We start from the raw sequence: 27,789 nt of genomic DNA, 5'->3' as shown, positions 1-27,789 counted from the left end.
CAGTTCAGCTTTAAATTGCATGAGGTTCAGCTCAAATCGATTTCCGCTTGAGATGTGTTGAATAAAATTCTTATACCGATTGATGTGGGATCATGTTTCATATGAAGAATCTTAACCTCTTGAATCCCGGTGACTGACCAGTCGGTCATTTTGAAATAAAGTTTTTCCCAATGACCAGCAGGTCGGTCTCCGTGATATTTTTATACCCTTGAGCTGGGACGCTAGTTTATTGCTTGTTTTAGCTGGTTTGATGTACAGTAGGGTCAGTTAGTGCATACCTGGGTAGATGGTGCCTCGGTACCGGTCTTTGGCGGTTGTATGCGGGCGCTATACATCGTGAAAGTCAGACCCAATTTCACAACCACGTGACCACCCTGGGATCCCGGGATTTTCAAGTTTTGGGATTCAAGAGGTTAAGCGTTATACTGATGTCATACATGTATTTGTAATTAAAGACATGGATTCTGATTCTAGGAAGCATCAATTCCGTTCTCGTCAATGACGAGGACAGTAGAAATCATTAAAGTTCTAAGCCTTCGGCTGCAGAAGTCATTTTTCGGCCAGTGCTGAGCAGTGGATACCAGCTTGCTTTTATCTGAAGGTGCAAATAGTGTTCAAAAGTGTCGCCACCTATACTATTTGAATCAAACTAATGTTTCTCAAGTGCATATGGCATGTTTAAGAGAGGCTGTGGTAAAGTGCGGATGAATTGAAATTGTAGTGGGGCATGATTTGCCATGCGCATCATCTGGCAGTCTTGGGACATATATTAAAGGGGGTCACGACAAAATTTGCTTCTATTCTTGAAGTTCTTCTGATGTCGACCCAAAGATCTGCAAAAAGATGTCCTGCTGAGTTAATGATCCAAGGTAGCATGAAAAAATTCTTATGTTTGATGCATCTAATAATTCTCCAGTACATATCACCTAGGTTTGCGATTTGACCTACTTTTCAAGGTCATCAGGCTCAAGCTCTTTAGTCACACTGATAATTGGCACGTTTCGTCATCATTTGTCGAAGAGTCTTTAACTTTGGTATGTATTCATGATATGGGCATCTCAATATGTCAACAAATTCAAGGCTGAAAGAGACCTGGGTACTGTCCAAGTTGTGTTCATTGACCCATGTATTTCAGCTGAGCGCCTGGCCCTCAGGCCTCTTGTTCAAACGGCCGGCCCTATAATCTGCAACATTCCATCCTCGTGTGATGCTGATCTCTGGCCTCTGATCAGCCCGGGATTGATCCGAGAATAATATGGATAGAAAATCAATATATGCTATCGTTCAGTGATTGATTGGAATAGAGTCAGGAATACAAATGTACCTTTAAACAGATCTCGTGTCCAATCCAGGCGACTATTTCAATGTTGTCAATGGCTGACGTACAATGTTTATTCGTTATTTGTTTAAAATTGTTGAGTTTTTCATGTTTTTGTGAGGTGTAAGTTGTAAAAGGTTGAAAGCCTCACCTTGATTTATATTCTTAAAGGACCAGTGGCATTATTAGGGGTATTATGTCCATCGTCTGTATCCTGTTTCAAAAACAGTGGCATGTTTCTTAACCGCTAGAGCTATGAACTTGAAACTTTGTACACAGAACCCCCAAGGTCAGGTGACCTCTGACAATGAATTTCGGTCCGATCTGATTCTTGACTTGGCCACCAGGGGGCCAGAAGTGGAAACCTAAAAAGTGTGATATCTCTCTTATAAGTGACTTTTTTTCGATAAAATTTTTATGGTAGGTTCTCCTAGCAAGGATACATCACATATCATACGGGTTTTTGATTTGACCTAATTTTCAAGGTCACAGAGGTCAAATGGCATAAATTGGCCATTTGAGTGTAACTATGGCACATTTCTTAACTGCTAAAAGCTATGAACTTGAAATTTAGTACACATGACTCCCTACGTCATACCTACCTCTGACACCCAATTTCTGTCCGGTCTGGTTCATGATTTGGCCACCAGGAGGCCAGGTAAGAAGTGCATTATTTCACTTATTAGTGACTTGTTTTTTCAATGATATTTTTATGGTAGGTACTCCAAGCAAGGATACATCACATGTCATACCGACTTTGGTTTGACCTATATACTATACATGTAGCATGTTTCTTAACCAGGATGAATTCCTAACCACCAAATGTTTATGTGGTGAGCATAATGGCCCCTGGCCGTTTCATTTAAGGAATACGAAAGTAGTAATTTCTAAAAATCGTTAGATTAAATGGCCGCGAATATATCGGGTTTTCCAGTAATTGTCATATGTTAATAGCTTGGTGACATCTCATTCGTCATTAGACGACTGTGTTCCGTGCTATGCGCCATGTTTGAAGTCGCTAAAAATAGATTATCAATACGACATCAAAGGCTAACCAGGCAGGGATTGTTGGCTATTCTGGCCCAGGGCGTTGAGTAGCGCTCAGATTTCAGATTTACGACAGTTTGCTTCTCGCTAACACATGAAGGCTATACAGTGGAACCTCCCTTACTTGACACCTCTCTATTATGGACAACCTCTTTATTAAGGACACTTGTTTTGGTCTCAAATCGGTTGTGTCTGTTCAATTTGACCTCTCTAATCTGGACACCTCTCTATTATGAACAGCACTCGTCAGTCCCGAGGATGTCCTTAATAGAGAGGTTCTACTGCAATAGGAAACTGTTATTTGTGTCCCCAATTGACGTCAACAGCTGGACTTATGACATATTTTTTTCAAACATGTGTTTATAATCGTATATTGACGTCAACAGCGTCAGTATAACGATATAACGTGTTTATAGTCTGATATAAACTACATAAAGGTTATCATCTGACTTGACACTTTTAACCCGGTCTTTTCGAGAAATCTTTCAGAAAATGAGCTGCTCAGACCAGGCTTAACATTGCAGGTTAATTTCCCAGGCGAGCCTGCTATATCAATGTTTACACTTGGGCAGCAAGAAGCAAAGAGGTCAAGTGTCTTGCTCAAGGACAAAGAGTCAAAAGCAGTGATCCTTCTGAGGGTTGAACCCATGACCTCCTGATTATGAAACTGGTCCTTTTACCACTATCCCACTGATCCCCCTTTATTTTTCTCAAAAAGCCAACTTCTTAAAGGTAGACTATGGGCAGGAGGAGCAAGGGGGTTTCTTCGGCTGATGAATATGCTCAGAAAGGCTTTGATTCAGCTCTGAATGTATTCCTCATACAGCATGAATAGTTTGACTTACTTTGAGATGGGAGAGACCCCTATTGGTAACTTTGTGTAGCTTTATCTCACCCACCTAGCTGCCTAAAGAGTCCCTTTAACTTTCAGGGGTTAACGTTGAGAAAAGTTTGCGTTACATATAAATTTGCATCATTTCCTCTGTTACTTCGATAACGATATGCTATTTGAATAATCATCGCAGAGGGAACATCGGGGGAACATTACCCCATCAAACGTCGGTTTCGGTGATAGTTAACACCCGTATTTGGCGATCATTTGCCGTAATGATGGCTATTTATCGACAAGATCTGGCAAACATCAGCTATTTGTCGGTTGCATTTATAGTTCTATCGTGTTTGCGTTATTTTTATCGACACTGCCATCATGGTGATCTGTCTGACGTGTTAAAACAAAAATCGGTGGCCTGCTGAGTAGGCAAGCATGTTTGGCCAATCGGAAGTCTCGAATATGTCATGTGACTGCCCAAAAAATCCTCTTTGATAATTGATGGATTTTTTTACCATTTTATGAGAAGAATTATGCAAAGAAATACTGACCAGCCATGGCATTAGATATTGAATTTGATTGACTCATGAACTATTAAGAGATGATACAACTAAAGTGTAATAGTGAGTTGTAGCAGCTCATTTATAATGAGGAGATCATCAGGGCATTGTTGTGTAACACTATGGTCAGCCAGGATGAAGTAGTCATTGACCGTTTCCTAGGAAGTTTTATGATATCATCTGGAGAGCAGGTCAGCAGTCACCGACATTAAATCTTAAAGGCCTACACCATTATTTCTAAAAAAAATTGAAATTTGAAATTTGTAACTAAATTTGAAAATTTCCAATTGCGTAAATATAAATTTCAATATTGCCATTGTGTAGACAGATATACAAATACTATAAATACCAGGTTTCATCAAATTCATATGCATGATAACTGCAATACAGCATTGTGTATAACTGCATTTCTATTTTCCTGGACCACCAGTAATTACGAACGGTATACCCCTTTAACCGCAAACACTCTTTTTAACTTGTTGGCATTTTTCGTGGGTAGTGATTACCAGAGCCACAAGTCATTCACTCACTCACTGTGACAACACGACGTGTTTCAACTGTTTGTCAACGTCAGTGGTGCAGGGACACGTCTCCACTCGCTGTGGGCTTGGGAAGCTGTGCTCAGTACATTGTTCCCTACTGACTCAGCATCTCTCGTCACTGCATCCATCCATCTCATCCTGCATCTTCCCTTGCGTCGTTTTCCTCCGACTGATTCTGGCCTCCAGTCAATCACTGCTTGAGCCACGAGTAAATACAACGAAATGAATGCCATACCCCTTTAAGATGCATGGCGCGTAGCGCTTGAATCGATCATTACGTAGCAAGGATATTATTGTGCAACACACATTACAACTCGTTGGTGTTTTTCCTGGACGGCCATTACCGAGATAGGATGACAAGATAATGATGTCTGCAATAAGGATAAGTGGTTGCTCGGGAGTGGAGTGCCTGTTGACTGTTGAAAGCCTCCATCCTCGGTCCTCCTAACTTCACTTGGTTATTACTCTAAACCGTGAAGCGGAGCTCACAAAACAAGAAGAGATGAGACCGCCAGTTGAATAATGATGAGGTCGGGTGACCTACTATCAATTATGGGAAGCATCTTTTAGCTGTGGGTATCTTTTTTGGACTTTTATTGAAAACACACTCCTTAGGGTATATCCTGAGATCGATTTGAATATTTTGGTGAATACCTTTGAAAAATAATCAATGTTTATGCTTCCTGGTGACAGTTGAGTTATGAGTTGATGCGTTTCACATTAATTTAATTTAATGAATACTTTATTAGACACTAGATAGATTTAAAACATGTGTACAACTTATAAAACATAGCAATGCATAAAACACAAGAACAAAATGTAGCACATCATAACAATAAAATCAGTGTCTAAAAGGAGGAACACAAAGGTGACAAACCACCTATAAAAGTGCCTCCTGAAAGAAAAGGTGACGTTCTGTTCATTGAAACTAGCAGAAATTTCTGTTAAATTGATCCGCTCCCGTGAAAACCATCTAGTTTTTCACAGTTCTCACTGACGTTACGAAGCTTTTGGATATGTACATATAAATACACACTTCAGGCGCTTTTGTGCCAATCGCAATCCGCTCCAAAGGGTTAATTGTCCCCAGCTGCTCGTCATAATGATCTTTTTCACGTCAACATGGGAAATCATCTCTCAGCGACAAGACAGACGTTATTGAAACTTTTTCCGATCTGCCGTGTTCTCAGGGAATCCGAACTAATCCGTCTGCAGTCGCTTATTGGTTAATGTTAATATTTTATGTTCTGTTCAGTGAGATGATTGCATTTGTTTAGGAACGCCCTGTAGAAGTTCTTACATAGGCCTGAACTCTACAACTTGACAGTGCAACAGCCTCAAAGTGCTTTATTTTTAATTCTCCACCCTAATCAAGAAACCTTTCAGGAAAAACATTCTTTAAAAAATGCATCCGTGAAAATTCTCAAAAAAATTCTTTTAAAATGTTCTTTGAAAATTCCAAAGAATAAAAAAAAATTCTCAATATTTTTTTCTCAAATTTCTCAATTTTTTCTTCAACAGCTGATCCTGCCCCCTTTACCCAAAAACTTTATAAACTGCTAGATTTCTGTGCCTATTCATTTTGGCAATTCACTTAAAAAAATCTGTAAAATTTATTTTGACAATTCACAATTTGGCCGACAGATCACAATATTTCTTGCAGTTTTTCCAATCAAAGAACTTTTTTTTGCAATCATTGTTTCAACAAATCGAGTTTATTTGCAAAATCTGCAAAAAATAAATGCGCTAAAAAATCTGTAGATGAACAGTACAGAGGACACTGAAATAGAGTCCATTTCCCTATCATCAGTTACAACACCAATCAAGAAATCATTAGCAATCAATTCATGACCTCCGAAGGATAATAGTTTCATGTAATTTGATGATCATCACAGCACTTATGTATTTCCTTCCATTGTTCCAAGTGCTATTTCCACTGTCTGTGCCCGATGTTTAAACCTGGTCACCACAGCGGACTTTGGTATTGGATTTCCTCGTGAGGAGCTGCATGCGTACGGTTTCATCATCGTGTGGCTGTCAGAACTGATGCTGAGCGACGACGAACATTGAATTGTCCTCGCATCATTCAGGTACTGGAGTCACTCGTGGTCGGTGTCATGCGATGCTGTATGAGGGAGACATTGCAGTGGATGAGCATGGCCTTGGATTAAATCAGGCTTAGTTGTGTGTAGTTCACATCATGTACAAATAGCGTCTTGCAGGGATATGGTGTTTCCATTTTTGGATGATTTCAGTTTTTTTCTGTTGTTGAAAATGGTTGAACTGAATTTTCGAAATCTGGCAAAAAATATGCATTTTATAGGCAGGATGAGCATGGCCTTGGATTAAATCAGGCTTAATAGTTGTGTTTAGTTAACATCTTGTGCAAATAGCGTCTTGCAAGGATGTGCCATTTTCAGTTTTTGGAGGATTTTCGTTTTTTTTTCTCTTCTTGAAAATAGTTGGACAGAAATGGAAGTACATGTACCTACATAGAACTTTGAATTTTCAAAATTGGGCAAGAAATAAGTATTTTGTAGGCAGAAGTAAGGGAAGTTCTGAGGAAAACATTTTCTCTTGGAAAAATTTGGGTTCTTTTATGCTCTAAGCAGCGTCACATCCCGGTATTGGTGTCCTCTTATCGATAATTCTATCAGAGCAAGGATGGATTGGCTGATTGATAGGACTTGTAGTTCTTTCTCTGTAACCAAAATCTTCTAAAAAATTATTTCCCCTACATGTATCAGCACATTTGAAAATTTTCATCTCAATTCTTGAAAACTTGTGTTGGAATGGAAGTTTACTGTGTCCTTGAATTCTATCAGGATTATTTCTCAGTTTCTTTGTGATTATTCAAATTGCTACTCCAGATATTTCGCGTTCTTTTGTGCATCAATCTGAGTTACAGTTTTGATTAGGCCCTACCGATAATTTAGAATCTCTCCCTTGCCTACACATTTGGGAAATTTAAGCTAAACCTTGAAACGGTTTCTGAAAATCCCTTCACATCCTGAGAAAATTTCAAGTTGGAAAAAATTAAAAATTTTCTCATATAGATTTTTTTCAATTATTTTAGGTGTCATAGTGCCTTAGTGTCGATTTCAATTCCTGGTAGATCGACACTCTCAGGTAGGCGGATTCTGTTGACGTTCTTCCAGCCAAATTGCTCAATATTTCTCTCTACAGACTGTGACAATTTTTGAAAAAAATCTTTTGAGTTTTTGAACCGGATAATTCCTTACTTGATGTTTTCAATTAGAATTGCTAAACCGGATATACCCGTATTTGACAATTTGGATATGGTCAGTGTACTGCAATAGTAAAAGCATATTCAGGACAGCATATTGGAAAACATTTGTGGATGATCTATAACAGAAGAAGAACAAGAAGTTGGAACTTGACAGGTGTACTTAGACTGTCAGCGATTTCGAAGAATTTTTTATGCCCTTCTTGATCCGTTAAGCTCAAAAGGAATACATTTTTTTCTCAAAAAGGCATATATGTCGATCTTATTTCAAATTCTTAGTGGAATATATGATGTCACTATAGATTCTAACAGTGATTTTGCTTTCATCGGGATGTATTTCTGAACTCTGAACGCACCAGTTCACAAGGATAGAATACAAAAATCGACAAATTTCTAAATAGGGAATAAAAAATTTGAAATTTTCCACTTGATTTCAATTCCTGTATGGATTTATGTGATTGCTGCATGGATGAATGCATTAGTTTTAAAAGCTACTCTGTTCAAACTCTAAAAAGTCGCCTTTTACTAAAAGCAAGGATTTAAGTAAATGATAAAGAAATATTTAAACATTTATAAAAAAAGGAATACGAAATATCAAGAAGTTTGGACTTTCTCTCCTGTTTCAATTCAGACTTCAATGAAAAAGCTTAGTTACGTATTTTTTAAGGTTGGTCTTCGTAATTTTGCACAAATCAGGAGGCAGAAATCAATACGAAATTAATCAAGACTTCTCGTTTGTTTTAGCGTAAATCCAAAATCAATCTCCTTGCAAAATACAAATCTGACTTCCGAGATTGAGTTTTTTTCCAATTTTGGAAATCGGCCAAATCGATTGGTGTATTGATGGAATTTCAATTAATTCTCGGAGCATTTAGGATTTGATTTAACCCCTTGTCATCTGAAAACTCGGGATGGATTTTAAGACGTTGATGAAATCGTGTGCCGCACGTCTCTGCTGCTGTTGCTCCTGTTGTAATAAAAGTAAATACGTCGTCGGGCGGGAGAACAATATCGTGGCTAAATCAGGGTAGGTACATTGCATTGTTGGTGCATGATGAGAGTGTCCTATGGCCTAGTGATTAACTCTGCTGGTTACCACGCAATAGGGCTTGGGTTCGATCCTTGGTATCCGATCCTCAAGTGATTTACACTGCTGCCTACCAACCAATAGGGACCAGGTTCGATCACTGAGAGAACCAAGGGTATTGTATTTCTGAAAGAATCGGCGTGGCTTTCAATGATCTGTATATCCTGGCTCTTCACAACAAGTTTGAGGCTCAGTATGATATATTTCATGATGGTCTGTCGGATGAGACTAAAAGCTGTGGTCCCTTGTACCCGAGTGTCCATGCCATGCCAAGTAAAAGATCTCACATAGGTAGACAGTAGCCTATAGTGGACTCCATACCTCCGCAACAAATCCAATAGGGCTACGATGCTGGTAATGATGATGATGATGATGATGATAGTGTCCATCAAGAGGGTCTAAAATTGGGAGGGGTGCCTGTGAGATGTCTGTGCAATAAGATCACAGCAGATTTTATTGCACATCGCTGCAAGAAGTGATTCTGCCTAAAGATAAGTTACTGATACATTTGATCACTCATTGCAGCGATGAATATTGCCCATCTGCAGCATGCTATATATACAAAATGCCCACTATACAGATGACTGTTGAAGATGGGATCGTTTCCATGCATTGATTTGATTCTGCTAAAAAAAGCTACAGTGTAAAAAGTCTTGTCGAGAGTTCAATGAACGGAACTGTCAAATGATTCGCTGAGCAATCATTGGTACAAAAATCGATTATGAGAGACACGATAGTGTGCTCATGGGACGAAAAACCTGTCGATGGCTTTCTGTTTCACTGGGTTTGGAAAGCACACCTTCCAGCTCGGCAATGGAAGAGTTGTCAGAAAAGTGCTGCAATTAACATGATTAACGAATTGTCATTTAAAAAGTTGATTGCGAAATTGTTTAATGGCATATTGGATTGAAGTGCAGAATTGGATCGAAGTGGTATACTAATAAGGCCAAACCAATTTTGCTTGCCCAAGTATAGACACCATATACAAGTACTCTTTGTTTTACGTCTCATTCAAAGGACGAAGCAATCAATCACAGTGAAGCAACTTGCTCAAGGTTACAATTTACAAACGAGCGTGGTGGTGCTTGGGACTGAACACATAACCCTTGTACTACTTCTCTGACAGGCAGTCGCATCCATCCTGTCACTCCAGCAGAAAGCCAATGGGTGATATGAATAAAGACCAGCAAATGCTTTTATCTAAAACTCCATGTATATTTACACTAGGCCTTTCTGTACAAAATTGTAGTAAAAGCATTTACTTGTTTTTATTCATATCTCCCAATGATCTAGAAATTCAATCACCTCAAGGAGTGCGCCGCTCAAAACAATTTATCAACTCGCTAGAACCGTGCGAGCGTTCAATGCCTGATGGACAATTTCATACTTGAGAAAGCGGCAAGCAGTAAATGTTTAAATAGCGCTTTCGTCTTGATTTCTATGAAGAAGGAATGTGCCGTGCCGTTAATGTGATGAGATTGAAAATTATCGAGTTGCAGAGCTGCCTACTGCTAGACTTCAGAAGTGCAGTTGAACCTCTCTATTAAGGACACCCTCGGGACTGACAAGTGCTGTCCTTTAGAGAGGTGTCCTGATTAGAGATGTCAAATTGACTGAAAACAATCAATTTTGGACCAAAACTAGTGTCCTTAGAAAGGGTGTCCTTGGTAGAGAGGGTGTCCTTGATAGAGAGGGTGTCCTTGATAGAGAGGGTGTCCTTGATAGAGAGGTGTCCACTAAGGGATGTTCCACTGTTCACTTAAAAATAAGCAGTTTTGGGCTCCAAAAATTTGTTCGGACTTTTCAGCCAATACATATGATATGCACCCTCTAGCAGTTTTTCAGAGAAATAAAAAGCCCCTGAAGGTTTTTGAGCTCATGAAAAACCTGAAAGGGTTTTTATTTTCCTGAAAAACCCTCTTGTGTTCGTATTTGTGTTGGCTTAAAAACCCATACAATTTTGCAAACGCTCGAAAACCTTTATTTTTAAGAGTGTAGTTGCTACATATTGTCAGGCCTGTTCAGGCCATTTTACACTTTTCTTGGGTCGTTTTTCACTTTTACTCAAGAGGAAATATTTCAGATTTATTTTAAAATCCCCAATCATTAAAGGCCTACGGCATTTGTTAAAAATTTTGAATTTGAAAATGAATTTGAAAATGTCGAATTGCAGAAACACGTACTAAATATAAATTTCAACATTACCGTTGTGTAGACTGATATACAAAAACTATGAATATCAAGTTTAAACAAATTAGTATTCACAATGACTGCACCTTGGCATTGTGTATTAGTGGATTTCAATTTAACTTAAGGAATTGAACCCGAGGCGGAGGACCTTGGTTGAGTTACCAAGACACTCGAGGGTGGAGCTAAAATACAGTCCAAACCCGAGCCGACAGGCGAGGGTTTGGACGAAATTTTAGCTCCACCCGAGAGTGTCTTGGTAACTCAACCAAGGTCCGAAGCCGAGGGTTCAATTTCTATTCTAAAATACCTCAAACTTAAAAAGATAGGCCACGAAATAACTTGAATATGTGCGAATTTGGCAAATTCCATCCATCGCCTGCCCGGAGCGCCGGTAGCGCCGTTGTTTACATTATGTTACGGCAGCCTGTATAGGAAGTCCGGATCGGCTCGCTCAAGTGACGCTAAAATCCGCGCAAATGGGTTATTTGGAGCGTTTTTCTCAGCAAATATGTGTAGTGCTCATTAAAAAACTTAGGGTGGTTGATGCTTCCTTGGCTGATTTGTGTTTGAAGCAGTGTTTTGAGAGCCTCAAACTTCTGAAGTGAGCTGTGTGCATGGTTCCACATTTTAGTGCAACCCGAGGGAACTTTGGTAGAGCATCTTGGTTGCGTGTCCAAAACACTCCACTCTCAGAACGAGGCTTATGCATTTTCCATTTAAAAGTTGACTTTACGGTACCAAGGTATTTTAGAATGGACAACCAATAATTACGAATGGCATACCCCTTTAATCCTCCAAGCATAAACACAGCTAAATGTCATCCATCATATCTTGTTACATGTACATGTACATGTGTGAAGTCCCATCTGCAAGTGAGCCTTTTATTGGCATATTCTGACAAATTAAATCTCGGCTGACAGTCAACGTCTTATAGGATTGAAACACCTTGAACATGTTGATGAAGGCAGCGGAAATGATTCACGCTTGTAGTTCTATGTGAAGTTTAACCCTTTCTCTGCCAACTCGACTGTGGCACTGCACTTGTGGCACCGCGTGTCAACTGCGACCCCAGTCATATTTTGCAAATGGCTGGCCATGGGCTGCGTTGTTGATACCGGTACCCTAATCAACAAAACCTTGTACCACTTTACCTTATCTATACACAAAGGACAACTTTAATCTAAATAATGTATGTATTTCACAGTTATAAGTAAAGTTTGTTTGATATAAGTAAATTTTGTTTATTATAAGTAAAGTTTGTTTATTACAAGTAAAGTTTGTTTATTATAAGTAAAGTTTATTTATTATTGTGTCATCCCTATTGAAAGGGCCAGCCAGCTTTGGCTTATGAGACACTCTTTACTTCCAAACTCCTTTCTCTAATGCCAGGCGCCTGGTGAGAAGGCAGTTTGTACCCTATATTTAACTAGCTGACGGCTCACCAACCGGCTGCATCAGAAAGAGGTTACCAGCGGGCCTCGAACCTTCGACCTCCGTTCACGAGGCGGTCGCCTAAACCACTAGGCCATCGAGATATCATTATATTACTGACATAACACCATAGTACATGTAACTGTTGATGGTTATGACATAATGTATTGCTATGATTGCCAATGCTGTTGTGAGTCAGTGATGAAAAATGACGTGAAAATCACTTTTAGATATTCAGAGCCTTGCAAATCATAACAATTAGGTTTACAGCTCTGGAAGGTCATGGCCTTGTCCGATATTTTTTAGGGGAACTGAGGGTGATTATTCCATCATCTTTTTCATCTTCAGTGTTCGTTCAGCACTTGGAGGTGATTTTCTCCAGGGAGCATTCCTCCTCCAAGGCGGGATGAGTGTTTAAGCATGCCACTACAGTTAGGTGCCAATTGGGTTTATTGGCCTAGTCACTCTGACTTTGGCCAGAGGTAGAGGCCACACAAGCTACTCATGTTTCTCACATGGTGGTCGGGATGTGTTGTCATTTGATAATGACCAATTATGCCCCAATGTGGTCACTGTTACTCAAGAGCGTATAGCAAGGCTGATGAGGTCGATTTATTGTATCACTTTACCTTATACCACAATGTGATAATTGCATCACTTTATCATACTCTTATACTTACTTTTCGCCAGCATCGTTTTATACCATCAGGATGTGTTGTCATTCGATAATGACCAATTATGCCCTATCTATGTCACTGTTACTCAAATAGACCATATAGCAAGGCTGATAATATCACTTGATAATGCAAGTCACACATCATGGAATGCTGGAGTTTTTTAAAACACTTACTTCTGAGTGATGATGAACCAGGCATTTTATCCAAAACGCTTGACAAAAGGTACTGTAGAACAATTTGTTTCCCAAGTACTTGTTTTATATTTATGTGTATGTGGGGCAAATGAAAATTAGGAAGCTTTAGCAACTTTTTGACTCCACCTCTGACTTGAACTATGAGATTGAATTGCCGCAGGCTATGGACATCCATGATATAAATGATTTGATCAATGTTTTTAAATCAGGTCAAGCCATTTTTTAGGGAAAAGAAATGGTGTCATTCATCTAAATGACTCTAATATGTACAGTAGAATCTCTCTATTAAGGACACCCTCGGGACTGACAAGTGCTGTCCTTAATAGAGAGGTGTCCTGATTAGAGAGGTCAAATTGAATGGAAACAACCAATTTGGAACCAAAACTAGTGTCCTTAATAGAGAGGTTGTCCTTAATAGAGAGCTGTCCGCTAACAGAGGTTCCACTGTAATTGACTGATGATGAACAATCAGTAATATCAGCGAGATTGATATTTGTATGTCATCTGTGACATCATGGTGATTGTCACTAGTTACCTGTCGTGGCAACTGACAGAGGTACCTAGTTACACCAAACTCTCATGGTATATTCCTTTAACCCAAGCGTTCCAGTTTTTACTATGGTAACTCGAGAATGCATGGTGTCAGAGGTAACAAACCATAAAATCTGGCAAAAAACCCATGGCAGATTTCATGACAGATAAACGGGTTTTGGGTGATCCCAGAGGTATCGTGATGCCATAGACTAATGTCACGGCCCCATATGCCTTCCATCACACGCAGATCCAAACAATCACCAGCCCATCCTTCCGTGAAATGTTTTTGATATGGAACTGATGAAGCATGATTCACAACCTGCTGTATCAGGGAGGCTAGTATTCATATGTCGTTTGTGGCTAAATGGCGATTGTCACTAGTAATCACCGAGGTACCGAGTTCTACCAAACTCTCATCGTATATTCCCTCAGCCCAAGCATTCCAGTTTTTACTATGGTTACTCGAGAATTCATTGGTGTCGGAGATAACAAACCATTAAATCTGGCAAAAAATCCTTGGCAGATTTCATGACTGATAAACCAGATCCCAGAGGTACCGTGATGCCATAGACTAATGTCACAGCCCCGCATGCCCTCCATCAAAGGCAGATACGATCAATATGCTCCCTGTCACTGCTTCATGTGACTTTGATATGGAAATGATGACGTATGACACACGAACTGCCGTATCAGGGAGGCTAATATTCATATGTCAATCATGGCAATTGTCACTCTTTATGAAGATATAGTGATAGGAGATTGATAGAGTGGTCACCAAAGATTGTGGTTTCGGTTACCAAGAATTGATAAAGAGTTGATTTATTCATGCCGTTACCAACCAAGAGCACGCCTCTAACTAGACCATCGAAATGTTTGGAGAAAGGTGCGGCAGATTTTTATCTGGATCTGCGATGGCCTGGCCGGGATTTCCAGGCGTAGGTCAATTTACATAGATTGAGAGAGATCTAGCGTTGCAAAATTAAAATTTGCCAAAAAATGTCTCGATTAGAAAGACTGATTGAAGTTTAGCAACCCGTCAAAGCAAAAATCATGAACTTTATAAAAAAATTTAAAAGTTTTTAAAAAATTTTTAAAGAAATTTTCTAAAAAAATGATCAAAAATCACACTTTTTATTTTGGAGGAAATTTTTTTCAGTTTTAGTATTTTTTGTAACTTTCATTTTCATGAATCACTGTTGTTCGCAAAACCAATAAAAAAATTGGTGGTTAGCAGTCTTCATGATCAATTTTGAGGATCCTGGTTTCCTGATTTCAGATGACTTGCCCCCGGGCTAAAGAAATTTATTTTCCAGCAACTCTTTGTGATTACTTCCGTTGAAAGATGATTTCTTGAAATAAGACGCAAATGGTATAATTTGCTGCTTCCTGCATTTCAACTCAAATCAGATGCAACAACAATGCTTGGTTGCAGTGGCAAGTACCAGGGACAAGAATCGATAATCACTCCAACCTGCAATTAATATCAAATCCAGCAATTACCATTTTCACTCGCAATATCAAACGCAGCATTTACCGGTTTTAGTCGCAGAGGAGAGAGATCTTTTTGTCTCAAGTATCAGTCATCATAACTGGCTGAATTGGTCACGCGAAGATTTCATTCATTGCCTCCGCATTTCTTGGCTGTAAATTCCTGATTCATAGATGTCTATTGGATGTCCAATAGACATAACCAGATTTTTCCTGTGTGTGTGTGTGACACATTTCAAAGCGTTTTCCCCCATTGCTGAGCACAGCTCACAAAACTCCGGTTTCCTCCTACATTTCTAACCCTTGCTCCTCCTCTTCTACTTGTAGGAAAGATTCAGAGACTGCCGTACAAGATGCGAAAGAGGATGAGAAAGTCGACATTGACGACCAAGATCAAGAGGTCTGGGAGGCTACCACCAAGATTCAAGCAGGTTATCGTGGTTACAAGGCCAGGCAGGAGGTCGCAGCAAAGCGGGTAGGTTTCAAATTACATGTGCAGTGGAACCCCCTTCAGCGGATACCTCTTTATTAAGGACAACTTCTCTAATAAGGACACCACTTTTGTTCCAAATTGGTTGTTTCCATTCAATCTGACCTCTCTTATCAGGACACCTCTCTATTAAGAACAGCACTTGTCAGTCCTGAGGGTGTCCCTAATAGAGAGGTTCTACCGTGTGCACAAGTGTCGTGTTTGATTTTCATGCCATGCTGGCAGATATTGAAAACAATTAGTTAAAAGCACCTAAAACTACAGGGTGGTTCGGTATCAATGGTAAAATCAATCGTAAATAAGGTTTGGCTCTAGTTCAGTAGTTTTGAGGTGTAACAATTATAGCCCAGGCACAATTATAAAGTACTCACTCATTATGGTTTGTCACGAAAATTGGGTCATTTTTATTGGCCCACCCTGTAGTTCAGTGATTTACAAATGTGTTAATGCATCACACTTTTGCTTTGCCTGCACGGAGTGTGAAATTACTATTTGATGAGTCATGCTGCACTCTTCAGTTAATGCTTATACACTTCACCGCAAAAAATGACCCGGGACTTGCAGCTTTCGTTTTGGGCCCGATGTCGGCATTCGCAGTGCCGAAAAATTCTGTTATTGGGACCAATTAACTTAACGGCACATGACAACGCATGTCATGCAACACTTAATTACTTATTGGTCCTGAAAACGCCATTTTTCGTAATGCAACAGTTGCCCGGCAAGTCCTGTGTTCGACCATTTCAGCTGCACAACTATGACATATGTACTGTACATTGCAGTCTATTGATACTGGCACAACTTAAATGATACTTTGATATCAAACTGAAAGATCAAATGTTTTTATTTCATAATTATGTTTGATATTTTCTTCATTTCTGTTTGCATGTGTAACTTTTAGCGGCAAGTAGAAAATTTAACCATCTCGGAGGAAGCCGGCTCATGATGATTCTGGTCTTTTCTTACATATCATTTGGTCTTCTTTCAGCACAAAATTTGTGATTTCTTGTTCAAGAATATTTTACAGTATTTCAGGTATTTTGTAATTGTTGAATCATTTCTTTATATGTTTATGTAGTGAGAACGTGTCCAAACAAAGAACATTGTTAATGTTTGACCTACAAATATATGGGGCCTTAATAAACATGTGGTTTTGGAATAGATAAAAGTACGTCAGCTCACTCGTAAATAATGTCTATTTATAGATAATCACCCCATTTATACGATTCTTTATTAAGATTTGTTGACCAAGCGTTAACAAGGTCATACCCTCCTCCAACACAACCCAAGATGGCTAATTAGTCTGCAACCCAAGATGACTAATTAGTCATGTTGACGGTGATAATGATGTCAATCTAGATTGCTTTGGGATGTGGCTTAGAGCACATGATTATCTCATTGACATTTGTACTTGGTGAACAATTTCCTGCATGCTTTTCAGGCATATGCTGGATGGATGTGTTTCTATTTGTGCGCGTACTTTGAAATCCCTCTTTCAACTGCACCCGGTTTATACCGGGTCTGTACGCCGCGTACTACCGCAGTAATCCGTATGTCTAAATTTTCCCAAAGTTTTGTAATTCAGTCACAGTCCCTAAAAATGTTTGGTTTGGTACACTTGAAAAAACTAGACGGCAGCATCGCACTGAATTCAATGCAGATTTGGCAATGCTAGCTATTTTGGGTCAAATTTTCGAGGCCTAGTTGGGTTCCAGGCAACCCGGACTATTCCGGATGCAGGCCAGGAGTATGGTACACTACATTGTAATAGGCAACTTCGATTAATCCCTTTCTCTTTAACCCTTTTAATGCCACATCTAGGTGGGAAAATCAGAAGAGAACCCCGCGGCTGCAGGCGGGGACGAGGAGGAGGTTGACATTGACCTCACCGACCCCGAGGTCGAAAAAGCCGCCAATAAAATCCAGGCAGGTTTTAAGGGATTTAAGGCAAGGAAAGAAGTAAAGGCGATGAAGGTTGGTTTCGATGTCGACATCTGTTTTCTCGTCCCTGGGTTCATTCCGTTTCTTTCTGACATACTTAATTTTATATCTATTTCTCAATTTAGGTCTCTCCATTGATTTTGTCTGTTCTCTTTTGATATGATTTATCTCTAAATGTCTAATCTAAACTTGCCGCTACTTATAAGGATTGATGTGTAAACATTGAAAACGGAAAGATTGTATACTATTGCTGCTATGAGTCATTTGGCACAGTGGGTCATAAAAATACACCCCAAAATACAGTGACCCAGTGAACCATACTAGTACGGGTGTTGTATTATTTTTGTCTTTTTGATGAAAATAAGTTACAGTGCTGCCATCATTGAATCGTGGTTAAAACCAAATGATTAGCTCCTTGTCAACCATTGCTTGGGTTAACATGGTGACATGTGGGGGAGGGGGTGATGGGGTGCTGGTATTGATCTGGCAGGGAGGGGGGCTCTGGCAGGGGGGCCTGGTATCAGGTGGGAATTATGTGCCTTTAAAATTATGTGCCAATCATTGCTTTGGTTAAGATGATGACATGTGAAGGGGGCGGGAGGGGGGGGGTAATGGGTGCTGTTGTCAATCATTGATTTAGTTTACATGGTGACATGTGTGGGTTATTGATGGGGTGCTGATATTGAACTGGTGGTGGGGGGGGGGGGGGCTCTGGCACAGGGGCCTGGTATCAAATGAGAAATATGTGTACCTTTAAAATGAAAATTTTATGTAACATCTACCAACATTTTTGCATCTTTCATTTCTTCAAACTGTCAGGTAATTGCAATAATCTTTCAATCTTTTCTCCGATATCTTCTTAAGTTTTTTCTCTGCTTTATTTTTGTGGTAATGTGTGATTGTGGTTGAGTTGTGGTGTTGCCATGAAATGCATTTTGTGCTGAATGATGATTGTTGTTGTGCCAAGTACCAGAGGTAATGTGTATCATTTTGTTACCAATTGGAGGTAACGTGTGTCATTTTGTTACCAGTTGGAGGTGACGTGTGTTCTTTTGTTACCAGTTGGAGGTAACGTGTGTTATTCTGTTACCACTTGGAGGTAATGTATGTTATTTTGGTACCATTTTGAGGTAATGTGTGGTTATTTGGTACCAGTTGGAGTCAACATATTTATTTTTGTACCAGTTGGAGGTAACGTGTGTTATTAGGTGCCAGTTTAAGGTAACGTTTGTTATTTTGGTACCAGTTGGTGGTAACATGTTTTATTTGTACCAGTTGAAGGTAACATGTGTTTTTTTGGTACCAGTTGGAGGTAACGTGTGTTATTTTAGTACCGAGTTGAGATATCATGTGTTATTTTGTTACTATTGGAGGTGACGAGAGTTATTTTGATACAAGTGGGAGTTAGATTTAAGGAGTGATTTAAAAAAAAACCTGTTAGAGATACATTGCGGCAAAAGACGCTGCAAAAAGCCTTAGTCAAACGAATACTGTCGTCGAACGTTTTAAGTGGTTAAAAATCAAGACCTTTGAAATGGCTGAAGACATCAGTCAATCTGTTCACTCCCTTCATTAAATGTGTATGCTGAGCACATCCAGGACGATTTAAGGTTTGAGGCAGCTGGTTTCGCCAATCAGTTACGAGCTTATCGATCTGGAAGGGAAATGTCCCCAGGCAGCTGCTTGGGAACATATATAGAAGCAACACCGTCTTTCCATACCGAGAAAGATTATGTTGAGGGAGGTGTGGGGAAATGTGCTGCGTTGAAATTGTTAGGGAGTGTTAGCATTGATGAGGAGGGCTGTGATGTCAAATGAAGCTGGAGCCTGGGGCATTGTTGAGTGATGAGGCTAACCCTTTGGGGATGGGAACAGATACTCTATGTAAAGACTTGCACGATGAACCCCTTCGATACGCAGGGAGAAAGATTATGATGAGAGGTGTTGGGAAATGTACTACGTTGAAAGAGTTTAGGGGAATGATAGCGTTCGTTAGAAGTAGGATGAATCAATGTGGTAGGAACCTGGTTATGTGATTACGCAAGCCCTCAGGGGTCGGGACAGCCACTGATTCTACCTAGGTCATGCAAAATCTCAAGACACCTGGCAAGTCTGTAAGTCTGTAATGCAAGATCCAACCATTGTTGGATAGAATCTCACACATTTTACAGCCATTTTTGTTCTGGCCATTTGGCTATTGCATGCAGGGCATCGGTCTTTCTGGCATGTGACATTGCATGACCGTCATTATTGTAATGGAACTCAAAGGTCAGAAATGTTACTGGCTCTGCTAGCTGGCTATGTGGGTGGCTCTATCAATTTGCAAATGCGTGCTACAGTTCCATTTTGTGTCATTCAAACTTACCTATGGAACACTTTTGCATGTTACTCCATTTGGGCTCAAACACAAGAGTATCCCTTTAATTTTCTAAAGGGAGAACTGAGTTAACAGCTCGGCCGCCAGGCGGCGCCCTGACCGATCCCGCGAGATCGCGCCGATCTCATGCCGCCATATTCAGTCTTTACTCTTGTGCTTCTACGAAGCACATCGTTTTTTCAAAGCTGCCGTGAATTCGATTTAAAACCAAATTCAACCAGCCAAGTCTAGACGATTTTTGGGTTCATTCACCTACGGAGTAGACCGCCAAACTAATCTTGGCATTAGTATTGTCCAGTCTATTTAATTATAGACATTTTCTTAGCTAGCTTAGTCGACCCGGCTCCATTATTTTGATCTTGGTAGGGTAGAGTTAAGTAGGCTATTCTCCGCTCTATTGTAATAAACAAGACTCAGATCCATTGCAATAGTGTTTAATTCAAGTAGGCATGTTTTCCTTTCCATTAATTATTGCGTCCTTTCTGGCCTACTTGGGGTTCCCAGTGTTTTTATTGTCATTGGTACCATTTTTTATATGGCGTACCCCTCCGACGGCATCCTTTGTCTCACCACAAAGGAATGCGTCTGGTGGCGGGAAACGGGCCGCGAAGACGCCAAAACCCTCTTCCGGTTCCGTTTCCGGGCATATAACCCGGAGGTCTAGCAAACCTCCCGCCACCACCCCTTCCGTCAGCCGAGTTCCGGTTCCGGCCGCGGCTGCGAAGGATGCGGGATCTGACATTATTAATGTATGTGGTCCCAAGGGAGACTTACATCCAATAAGTCTCCAAGGGTTTAATATACCCCGGACCTCAGGGAACCTTCCGGTTCCCCTGTCGTCCGCTCCCCCGAGTACAAGCCCTTTGTACCCGCGGGAGCACCCTGCTTCCGGTCCGCCGATTGCAGTTCCGGTTACTGACGCGGGTTCCCGTTTTTCAGTAACCGAAGACTCTACTGGGGGTTTTTCTCAGTCTTTACTGCGAAATAACCCCAGTCCTCACGGACACAGTAGAGTAGGGCCGGACCTTATAACGCCACCTCCGAAACGCCATGCGTCTTCGGTAACAGCGTTTCCGCCCTCCGTACCTCCTTCTAAAAGGGCTTCCGGTAGCTCCATACCGGCGAAGGAGTTACGGGCATTTCCGGTTTCGGACTTCGTCCTACCGGAAATGCAGGCACCTTCCTACGTTGGCCAACCTCTTGGGTGGAACCAACCGGAAGTGCCACCCCCTCCTCGTAGCAGAGGCGTCGTTCCCATGGAACGAGCTACGCAGAGAGGACATCTGAACTCTGGTTCAGAATATGGGCAACTTCCGCTTCCGGAAGACCCATTCGCCCGCACATACGGCTTCCAGGGTTCGCTTATGCGCTCACCCTCGCCTCAACCGCCCGTCGTTGAGAGAAGCCGCACGTCGGGTCCGGAACCCGAGTCAGGACAGCAACTGTCCCAGCTCATCCAGATGGTAGCAGGTCTTTCTGATAGACTCAGCCATCTGGAGCAGGGTTCCGGTTCCTCTGGTGCGCCTGGTCCCATCGGATACCCACCATCCGACTCCTCTATTTTAGAGGAATTTTCTGAGAACGAGAGTTCTCAGCCAGGCTACCGCTCCCCCAATCAGGAGGAGCTGTCACCAGAGGAGGCCAGTATCCTGTCGGATATGAGGACACTCAGATCCTTGATCAGAGCGTACCTCCCGCAGGATCTGTGCCCTACCCCGCCGGAACTGCCAGCCTTGTCAACACCGACCTTTTCACTCTGGGGACAGGAAGTGGATCCCAATCCACAGGTTGCTCAAGGCTCCACTCGGGCACTTGAATTCCTTCCTCCCTCCCCGTCGGTGTTAGCAGTCTCTGAACTTTTGGAGCGTACAATCAGAGACTCACAAGGCGCCCACCAACGTACTTCCATCCCTGTCCTTCCGGCAGTCGGACCGGAAGCTTGGTGTAAACCGGGGAAGTTGTTCACGGCACAACTTCCTCCCGTTAGGCAGTACCGCGCTGACTATTATCGAGTCAGCTCGGCCGGCTGTCCAGCTGCAGCATCGACTTCCATATTAAAGGACGATGTACAGCTGGACCAACTCGTGCCTAGGGTGACCTCCTCCTCGGCTTACCGAGACCTTAGAGCACAAGAGGGTCTGGCCAAAAACACGTTAGCGGTGCTCTCCTACGCAGAGCACACTAACCTGGCCCTAGCCAGATCCCTAAAAGATAATGAGTCACTATCTGATGACACAAAATCGCTTGTGACATCCTTGTCACATTCGATTAGGCACGCTATTGCGCTGTCCGCCAAGACCGCAGCAAATAGCGTCCTACTCCGTAGAGACGCCGCACTGGGCTCTCTCAATGTCATCAGATCCCTCCAGCTGGAAGGGGCCTTAAGAACCGCTCCTATGGACGGTTCTTTCCTGTTCGCAGATTCTGTACAAGAGGCGGCTCAAGCACAGAAAGATTGGGACAAATTATATGCCCCCACTGCGACACAGAGGGCCAAGACCTCTCTACCTAACGCTAGAAAGATAGAGAGGCCCCAGCAGGCATCGGGTTCAATCCCGTACGCCAGGCAGGTCCTGCCTAGGCCTACCCCGCCTAGTCAGCCTGCTCCTGCTGGATCCTTCCGACGGGAAGCGGAGGGTCGCCGGACTGGAAAGAGGAAAAATACTTCCTCTAACCAGGGTGGATCCGGTCCGACTAAGCACTCCTTTCGCCCAAGGGGTGCTGGCCGGAAGAGGTGACTCCCCCCTCCTTTCTCCTCCCGGACGCAAAAAGGAGCCGACTCCGGTAGTCGGGGGCCGTCTGCAAAAATTTGCAGACATTTGGGACGATTGGTGCCCAAAGGGGTCCCCAGTCCCAAACATGTTGAGGTACGGAGTGAAACTAGATTTCAACCGTACCCCCCCGACTACCATATATCCAACCCCAGTTCAGCCACCGAAGGACCCAGTCAAGGCCTCTGCCCTCCAAGCAGAGGTCGCGACATTACTGGAGAAGCAAGCTATCCAGGTCCTTCAAGATCCATGCTCCCCCGGCTTTTACAGCCACGTTTTCTTGGTTCCCAAGAAAGCAGGGACATGGAGGCTGATCATAGACCTTTCCAGGTTAAACACCTTCTTGAATGTTCCTCATTTCAAGATGGAAACCACCAGGTCTATAGCAACGGCGATACAGCCCAACGATTGGGCGGTATCGATGGATTTAATGGATGCGTACTTACATGTACCGATCCATCCAGACTATCAACACTTCCTTCGATTCCATTACGAAGGAAAGACGTATCAATTCAGGGCCCTGCCGTTCGGTCTGGCATCGGCACCCCTAATTTTTACGATGATAGTCACAGCCTTCGTCGCTCCCTTTCACGTGATGGGGTTCAAGCTCCATCACTACCTAGACGATTGGCTACTCCGTTGCAAATCGCGGGAACTACTACTGCAACAACTTCAGGTTCTAAAGCAAAAAGTAGTTTCCGCAGGTTGGATTATCAACGAAACAAAGTCAGAATTCATACCATCCCAAGACTTCGTTTACGTTGGAGTTCGGTTCCTTACGGCCATTGGGAAAATGCTGCCCCCCCTAGACAGGATAAAGAAAATTCTTCATCTCGTCGCAGAATTCAGAGGAAGGACTCAAGCTCCCGCAAGGCGATGCTTGAGCCTTTTGGGACTTCTGAATTCGGCAGCAGACCAAATCCCCCTTGGCCGTCTATATATGCGTCCCATCCAGATGTTTCTAATGTCTCTATGGAAACCCCACAGGGACCCATTAGACAAGTTGGTATTGATACCTCAATACCTACTCAAGAACGTCTGGAACTTCTGGGAGTCGGAGACTCGTCTCCAAAGCGGTGTAGATCTTGCTCCACCGCCCCCAGAAGTGTCCCTGTTCACAGATGCTTCCCTACTAGGGTGGGGAGCACATCTGAACAACGGGGACATGTCCATAAGAGGTCTATGGACAAGGGAGGAGACCATTCTTCCAATAAATATATTGGAAATGAAGGCTGTCCTTCTTGCCGTGAGGGCTCTTTCCCTTCGCCTGAAGAATCGGAGAGTAACCCTGTTCTCCGACAATTCTACAGTAGTAGCATATGTCAGGAGACAGGGAGGCACAAAGTCCGGCATTCTTTGCCAGCTAACTTGGGAGCTTTACCATCTTTGTGCCGACCTTGGAGTATCGATATGTGCCAGACACATACCGGGCAATCGCAACATCCTTGCCGACGCCCTGTCCCGTCAGAACAAGCTAGTTCAGACAGAGTGGACACTCCATCAGGAGATTGTAGACGACCTTTGTCGCCTTTGGCAATCTCCGAAGGTAGATCTGTTCGCCACCAGGCTGAACAATCGCCTTCCCATCTATTACTCTCCACTTCCGGACGAAGAGGCCCTGGAAGTCGACAGCCTTACAGCCTCTTGGGTCGGGCTGAACGCATATGCGTTTCCACCCCTCCCTCTCATCCAACCAGTCCTGAACAAGATCTTGACCAGCCATCCGGTGAGAATAACTCTCATCGCACCTTGCTGGCCAAATCAGGCCTGGTTCCCAGCCTTGCTGGAGCTCCTGATAGATCACCCCAGGAGTCTTACTACTTGGAAGCACCTCCTGTGGCACCCCCTGGGGAGATGCTACCACCAGAACCCTGGATTTTTCAAGTTTCACGCCTGGAACTTATCCAGTTGCATCTCCACCAGAGAGGCTTTTCGGACATCGCTGTCAAGCGCATGTCCGCACCTCAAAGGGGGTCTACCCTTGATGTGTATCAAGGAAAGTGGTCTACCTTCACTTCCTGGTGCAGGGAGAACGGAGTTAATCCGATCTCTCCCTCTATATACAGATTAGTTGATTTCCTTATTGAATTATTCACGGAAAGACAACTATCTGTCACGGCTATAAAAGGGTACAAGTCCGCCATCGCTTCTACCCTCCGTGTTTTAAGCACCTGGGATCTTCGTTGGGAGGACCAAATAACCCCTCTTTTCAGAGGAATGTTATTAGAGCGTCCTAGACCGGTTCACAACACCCCTAAATGGGACCTTTCTGTTGTCCTTAAGGTGCTCATGAGGCATCCTTTTGAACCCATGTCTATTTCATCCATGAAATATCTGACACTCAAAACGGTCTTTCTAGTAGCCTTGGCTACCGCCCAACGGAGATCAGAGCTCCATGCACTTTCTTTTAAGAAGCTGGCTTTTAGAGAGGGAGGGGAGGTTATCCTGGCTTTTATACCAGGATTTCTGGCGAAGAACCAGGGACCGGCCGCCTCTCGGCCCCCGGTTACTATTCCCTCTCTGTCAGGAACGATCTCTCATGATCTTCCTGACAGAACTTTATGTCCCGTCAGGGCCCTAAAGTTCTACATAAATAGGACAAAACCTCCCGGTATCCGCCAGGGGAGAGAGCGTTTGTTTTTGTCCTATAAGGAGGGAAATAAACGAGAGATAGCGGCCGCCACTATTTCAAGGTGGATTGTGGAGACTATTCGTCTTTCCTACAACACCTTGAAGACTTCCTCTGATCTTCGTGCGCTAGCTAACATCTCAGCGCACGAAGTTAGAGCACTAGCCACCTCCTGGGCTAACTACCGAGGAGTTGCTCTTCAAGAAGTCGTTTCCGCTGCATGTTGGAGTAATCACTCCACATTCTCTCGTTTCTACCTACGAGACGTTTCTTCCCTCGTAGATGGCATGCACACAATCGGCCCGATTGTGTCTGCGGGGCATGTTGTTTGATCCTGGCTAGATCAAAAAAGGGGGGGGGAAGCCCGATTGAAGAGTCAAACGCGCATCTTGCACCATTTTTGATATGCCCTATCTTCAACATCCAGGCAACCCCTAGTAGACTAGAAAGGACGCAATTTCTTATTGTTGTTTAGCAATAACTCATTCTACACCCTTCAACATGCCTTACTTGCTCTAAGCTCTGTTGCCGGAAAGAAGATGGTTTTATTACGCAATTCTAGCGCTTTCCGGAGAATGGGTCTATTACTCTCTATAATATGATTGTAATACCGAGATCAAAATACCGGTCCTCCGGTTCTCCCCATTTCTTTCCCCTGGCGGTCCTCCTTAGCTAATATGCCGGTGGTGCCTCCTGGATGGAACAACAGCTCAGCCTTAGGTAAGTCCTCGTTTCCCACCTCCAATAGGTTGCTGGGATTCGATGCAAAAGTGTTCCATAGGTAAGTTTGAATGACACAAAATGCCCATTTCCTTACAAGAAATGGCCATTTTGTTAGTTCATACTTACCTATGGAACACGGCCCTCCCGCCGTCCCCACAAACGGGACATACTCTTTATTAACGCTCAAGAGTAAAGACTAAATATGGCGGCATGAGATCGGCGCGATCTCGCGGGATCGGTCAGGGCGCCGCCTGGCGGCCGAGCTGTTAACTCAGTTCTCCCTTTAGAAAATTAAAGTGATACTCTTGTGTTTGAGCCCAAATGGAGTAACATGCAAAAGTGTTCCATAGGTAAGTATGAACTAACAAAATGGCCATTTCTTGTAAGGAAATGGGCATTTGCTTTGTGTGAGTAGGCTCAACACTCCCGCAAGAACCAATTTAGGGCTGATTCGAATTTTAACCCTTCAGATGCCTGGCAAATGCATATTTGTCTCTTAAATATCAATATTTTTTCAATTCTCCTTCAGCACACACTGCAAAATTCTTGATGTTTGTTTTTTTGAAAATTGTGTGTAAAGCCTCAGTATGATAATCTCTCAGTAGATGGCAGCACCTAATATTGCATACTGTAAGTGTGAAGACCGTATCCCGTTGTACATAGAGGGCACCACCTACCGACACATGTAAACGTGTTGAACTTGAGGCATTCCCGTGAAAACGATCTGCTGAATGTGAAAAATCAATTCCACATAGCAATCTCTGTATTTGTAAAGGTTAACTGTCTAGCAACATGATTTTAAGGCTGGTCCATTTAGTGCAAATTTGTTTGAGCATGCAGCTGATTTTGGCTTTGGATCTATTAGCTACAAAGGTTGGGACAGCAGTCGTTTCAAGATTGTAATTGTAACGAGGGACTTTGCTGTAATTGTTTACTGCAGTTCAATACAATACAGAACGTTTTGCAAATGAGATTGACATGGTTTTGAAATCTATTGGGAATTCACCTGCAACCTCTCCAAGCACCTCCCATCTTTCAGAGTCATGGCTAAGGTTGCTGTGACAGGAGTTCAGATCTTCCTTAGCTTCTGGCACCAATGAATGCAGTACAAGCCCAGCCTTGGCCTGGATGCGAGACTAAGTGAATTCCTAAGAATGGTGCTCCTGTCATCGGCCCTCACATGGTCTGCAAGCCATACCAACACATCCCGGAATGCTTCACTCTCCGAACTACAGTCCTCATCACAATTCACCTCTGTCCTGCTTCGCGTAGTGATGCGCAACGTACGCGTGAGTTACGCACTGAGTTGTGCGCCACTGACGCACCAGTGACGCGCTTATCTCTCTATGTTTTGCCTAAATTACGCGCGACACTGATCAGCCAATGATGCGATGTACAGGATGTCAATTGTGAATTGGACTGTAGCTGCAGGCTCTACCATTGCTGCTGATTTCCATGCCTTTACTATTCAAAGTCAGAAAAGCAATATCCGAGATTCATTATTATTGAGATACCTGTCAATAGGTAGAAAATTTGCCGCTAATTGCATAAATTTCCTGATTAGCGCTGTTTCCTGTCCGGCGGGAAAAGAAGGCGTACGCAAGCGGTGGTTTCTTTACCCGCCAGTGGTTTCTTTACTCGCCAGTAGTCCTGTGCTAATCACCCTCCCTCGGGAAGGCAATTTGGAGTAATCATGAATTTATGCAATTAGCAGTAC

At 42.6% G+C, this 27,789-nt stretch overlaps 1 protein-coding gene across 13 annotated transcripts in view; it reads left to right on the top strand.

The window, feature by feature from the left end:
- The window catches only part of LOC135502527 (caldesmon-like), a 272,930-nt gene that overhangs the window by 186,831 nt on the left and 58,310 nt on the right, over positions 1-27,789 (top strand). For 9 of the 13 annotated variants that reach the window (XM_064795443.1, XM_064795456.1, XM_064795446.1 and 6 more), the window contains 2 exons: positions 15,472-15,619; positions 17,453-17,605. In XM_064795443.1, coding sequence (XP_064651513.1) covers positions 15,472-15,619; positions 17,453-17,605 — 301 coding nt within the window. Of the gene's footprint in view, positions 1-6,317; positions 6,481-7,372; positions 8,571-15,471; positions 15,620-17,452; positions 17,606-27,789 lie in introns of those variants that run through there. The other 4 variants (XM_064795455.1, XM_064795453.1, XM_064795450.1 and 1 more) reach the window with 3 other exon arrangements.

The sequence above is a fragment of the Lineus longissimus genome, chromosome 18 (genome assembly GCF_910592395.1).
Source record: "Lineus longissimus chromosome 18, tnLinLong1.2, whole genome shotgun sequence".
Classification (NCBI taxonomy): Eukaryota; Metazoa; Nemertea; class Pilidiophora; order Heteronemertea; family Lineidae; genus Lineus; species Lineus longissimus.
This window is presented reverse-complemented; position numbering and strand designations above follow the sequence as displayed.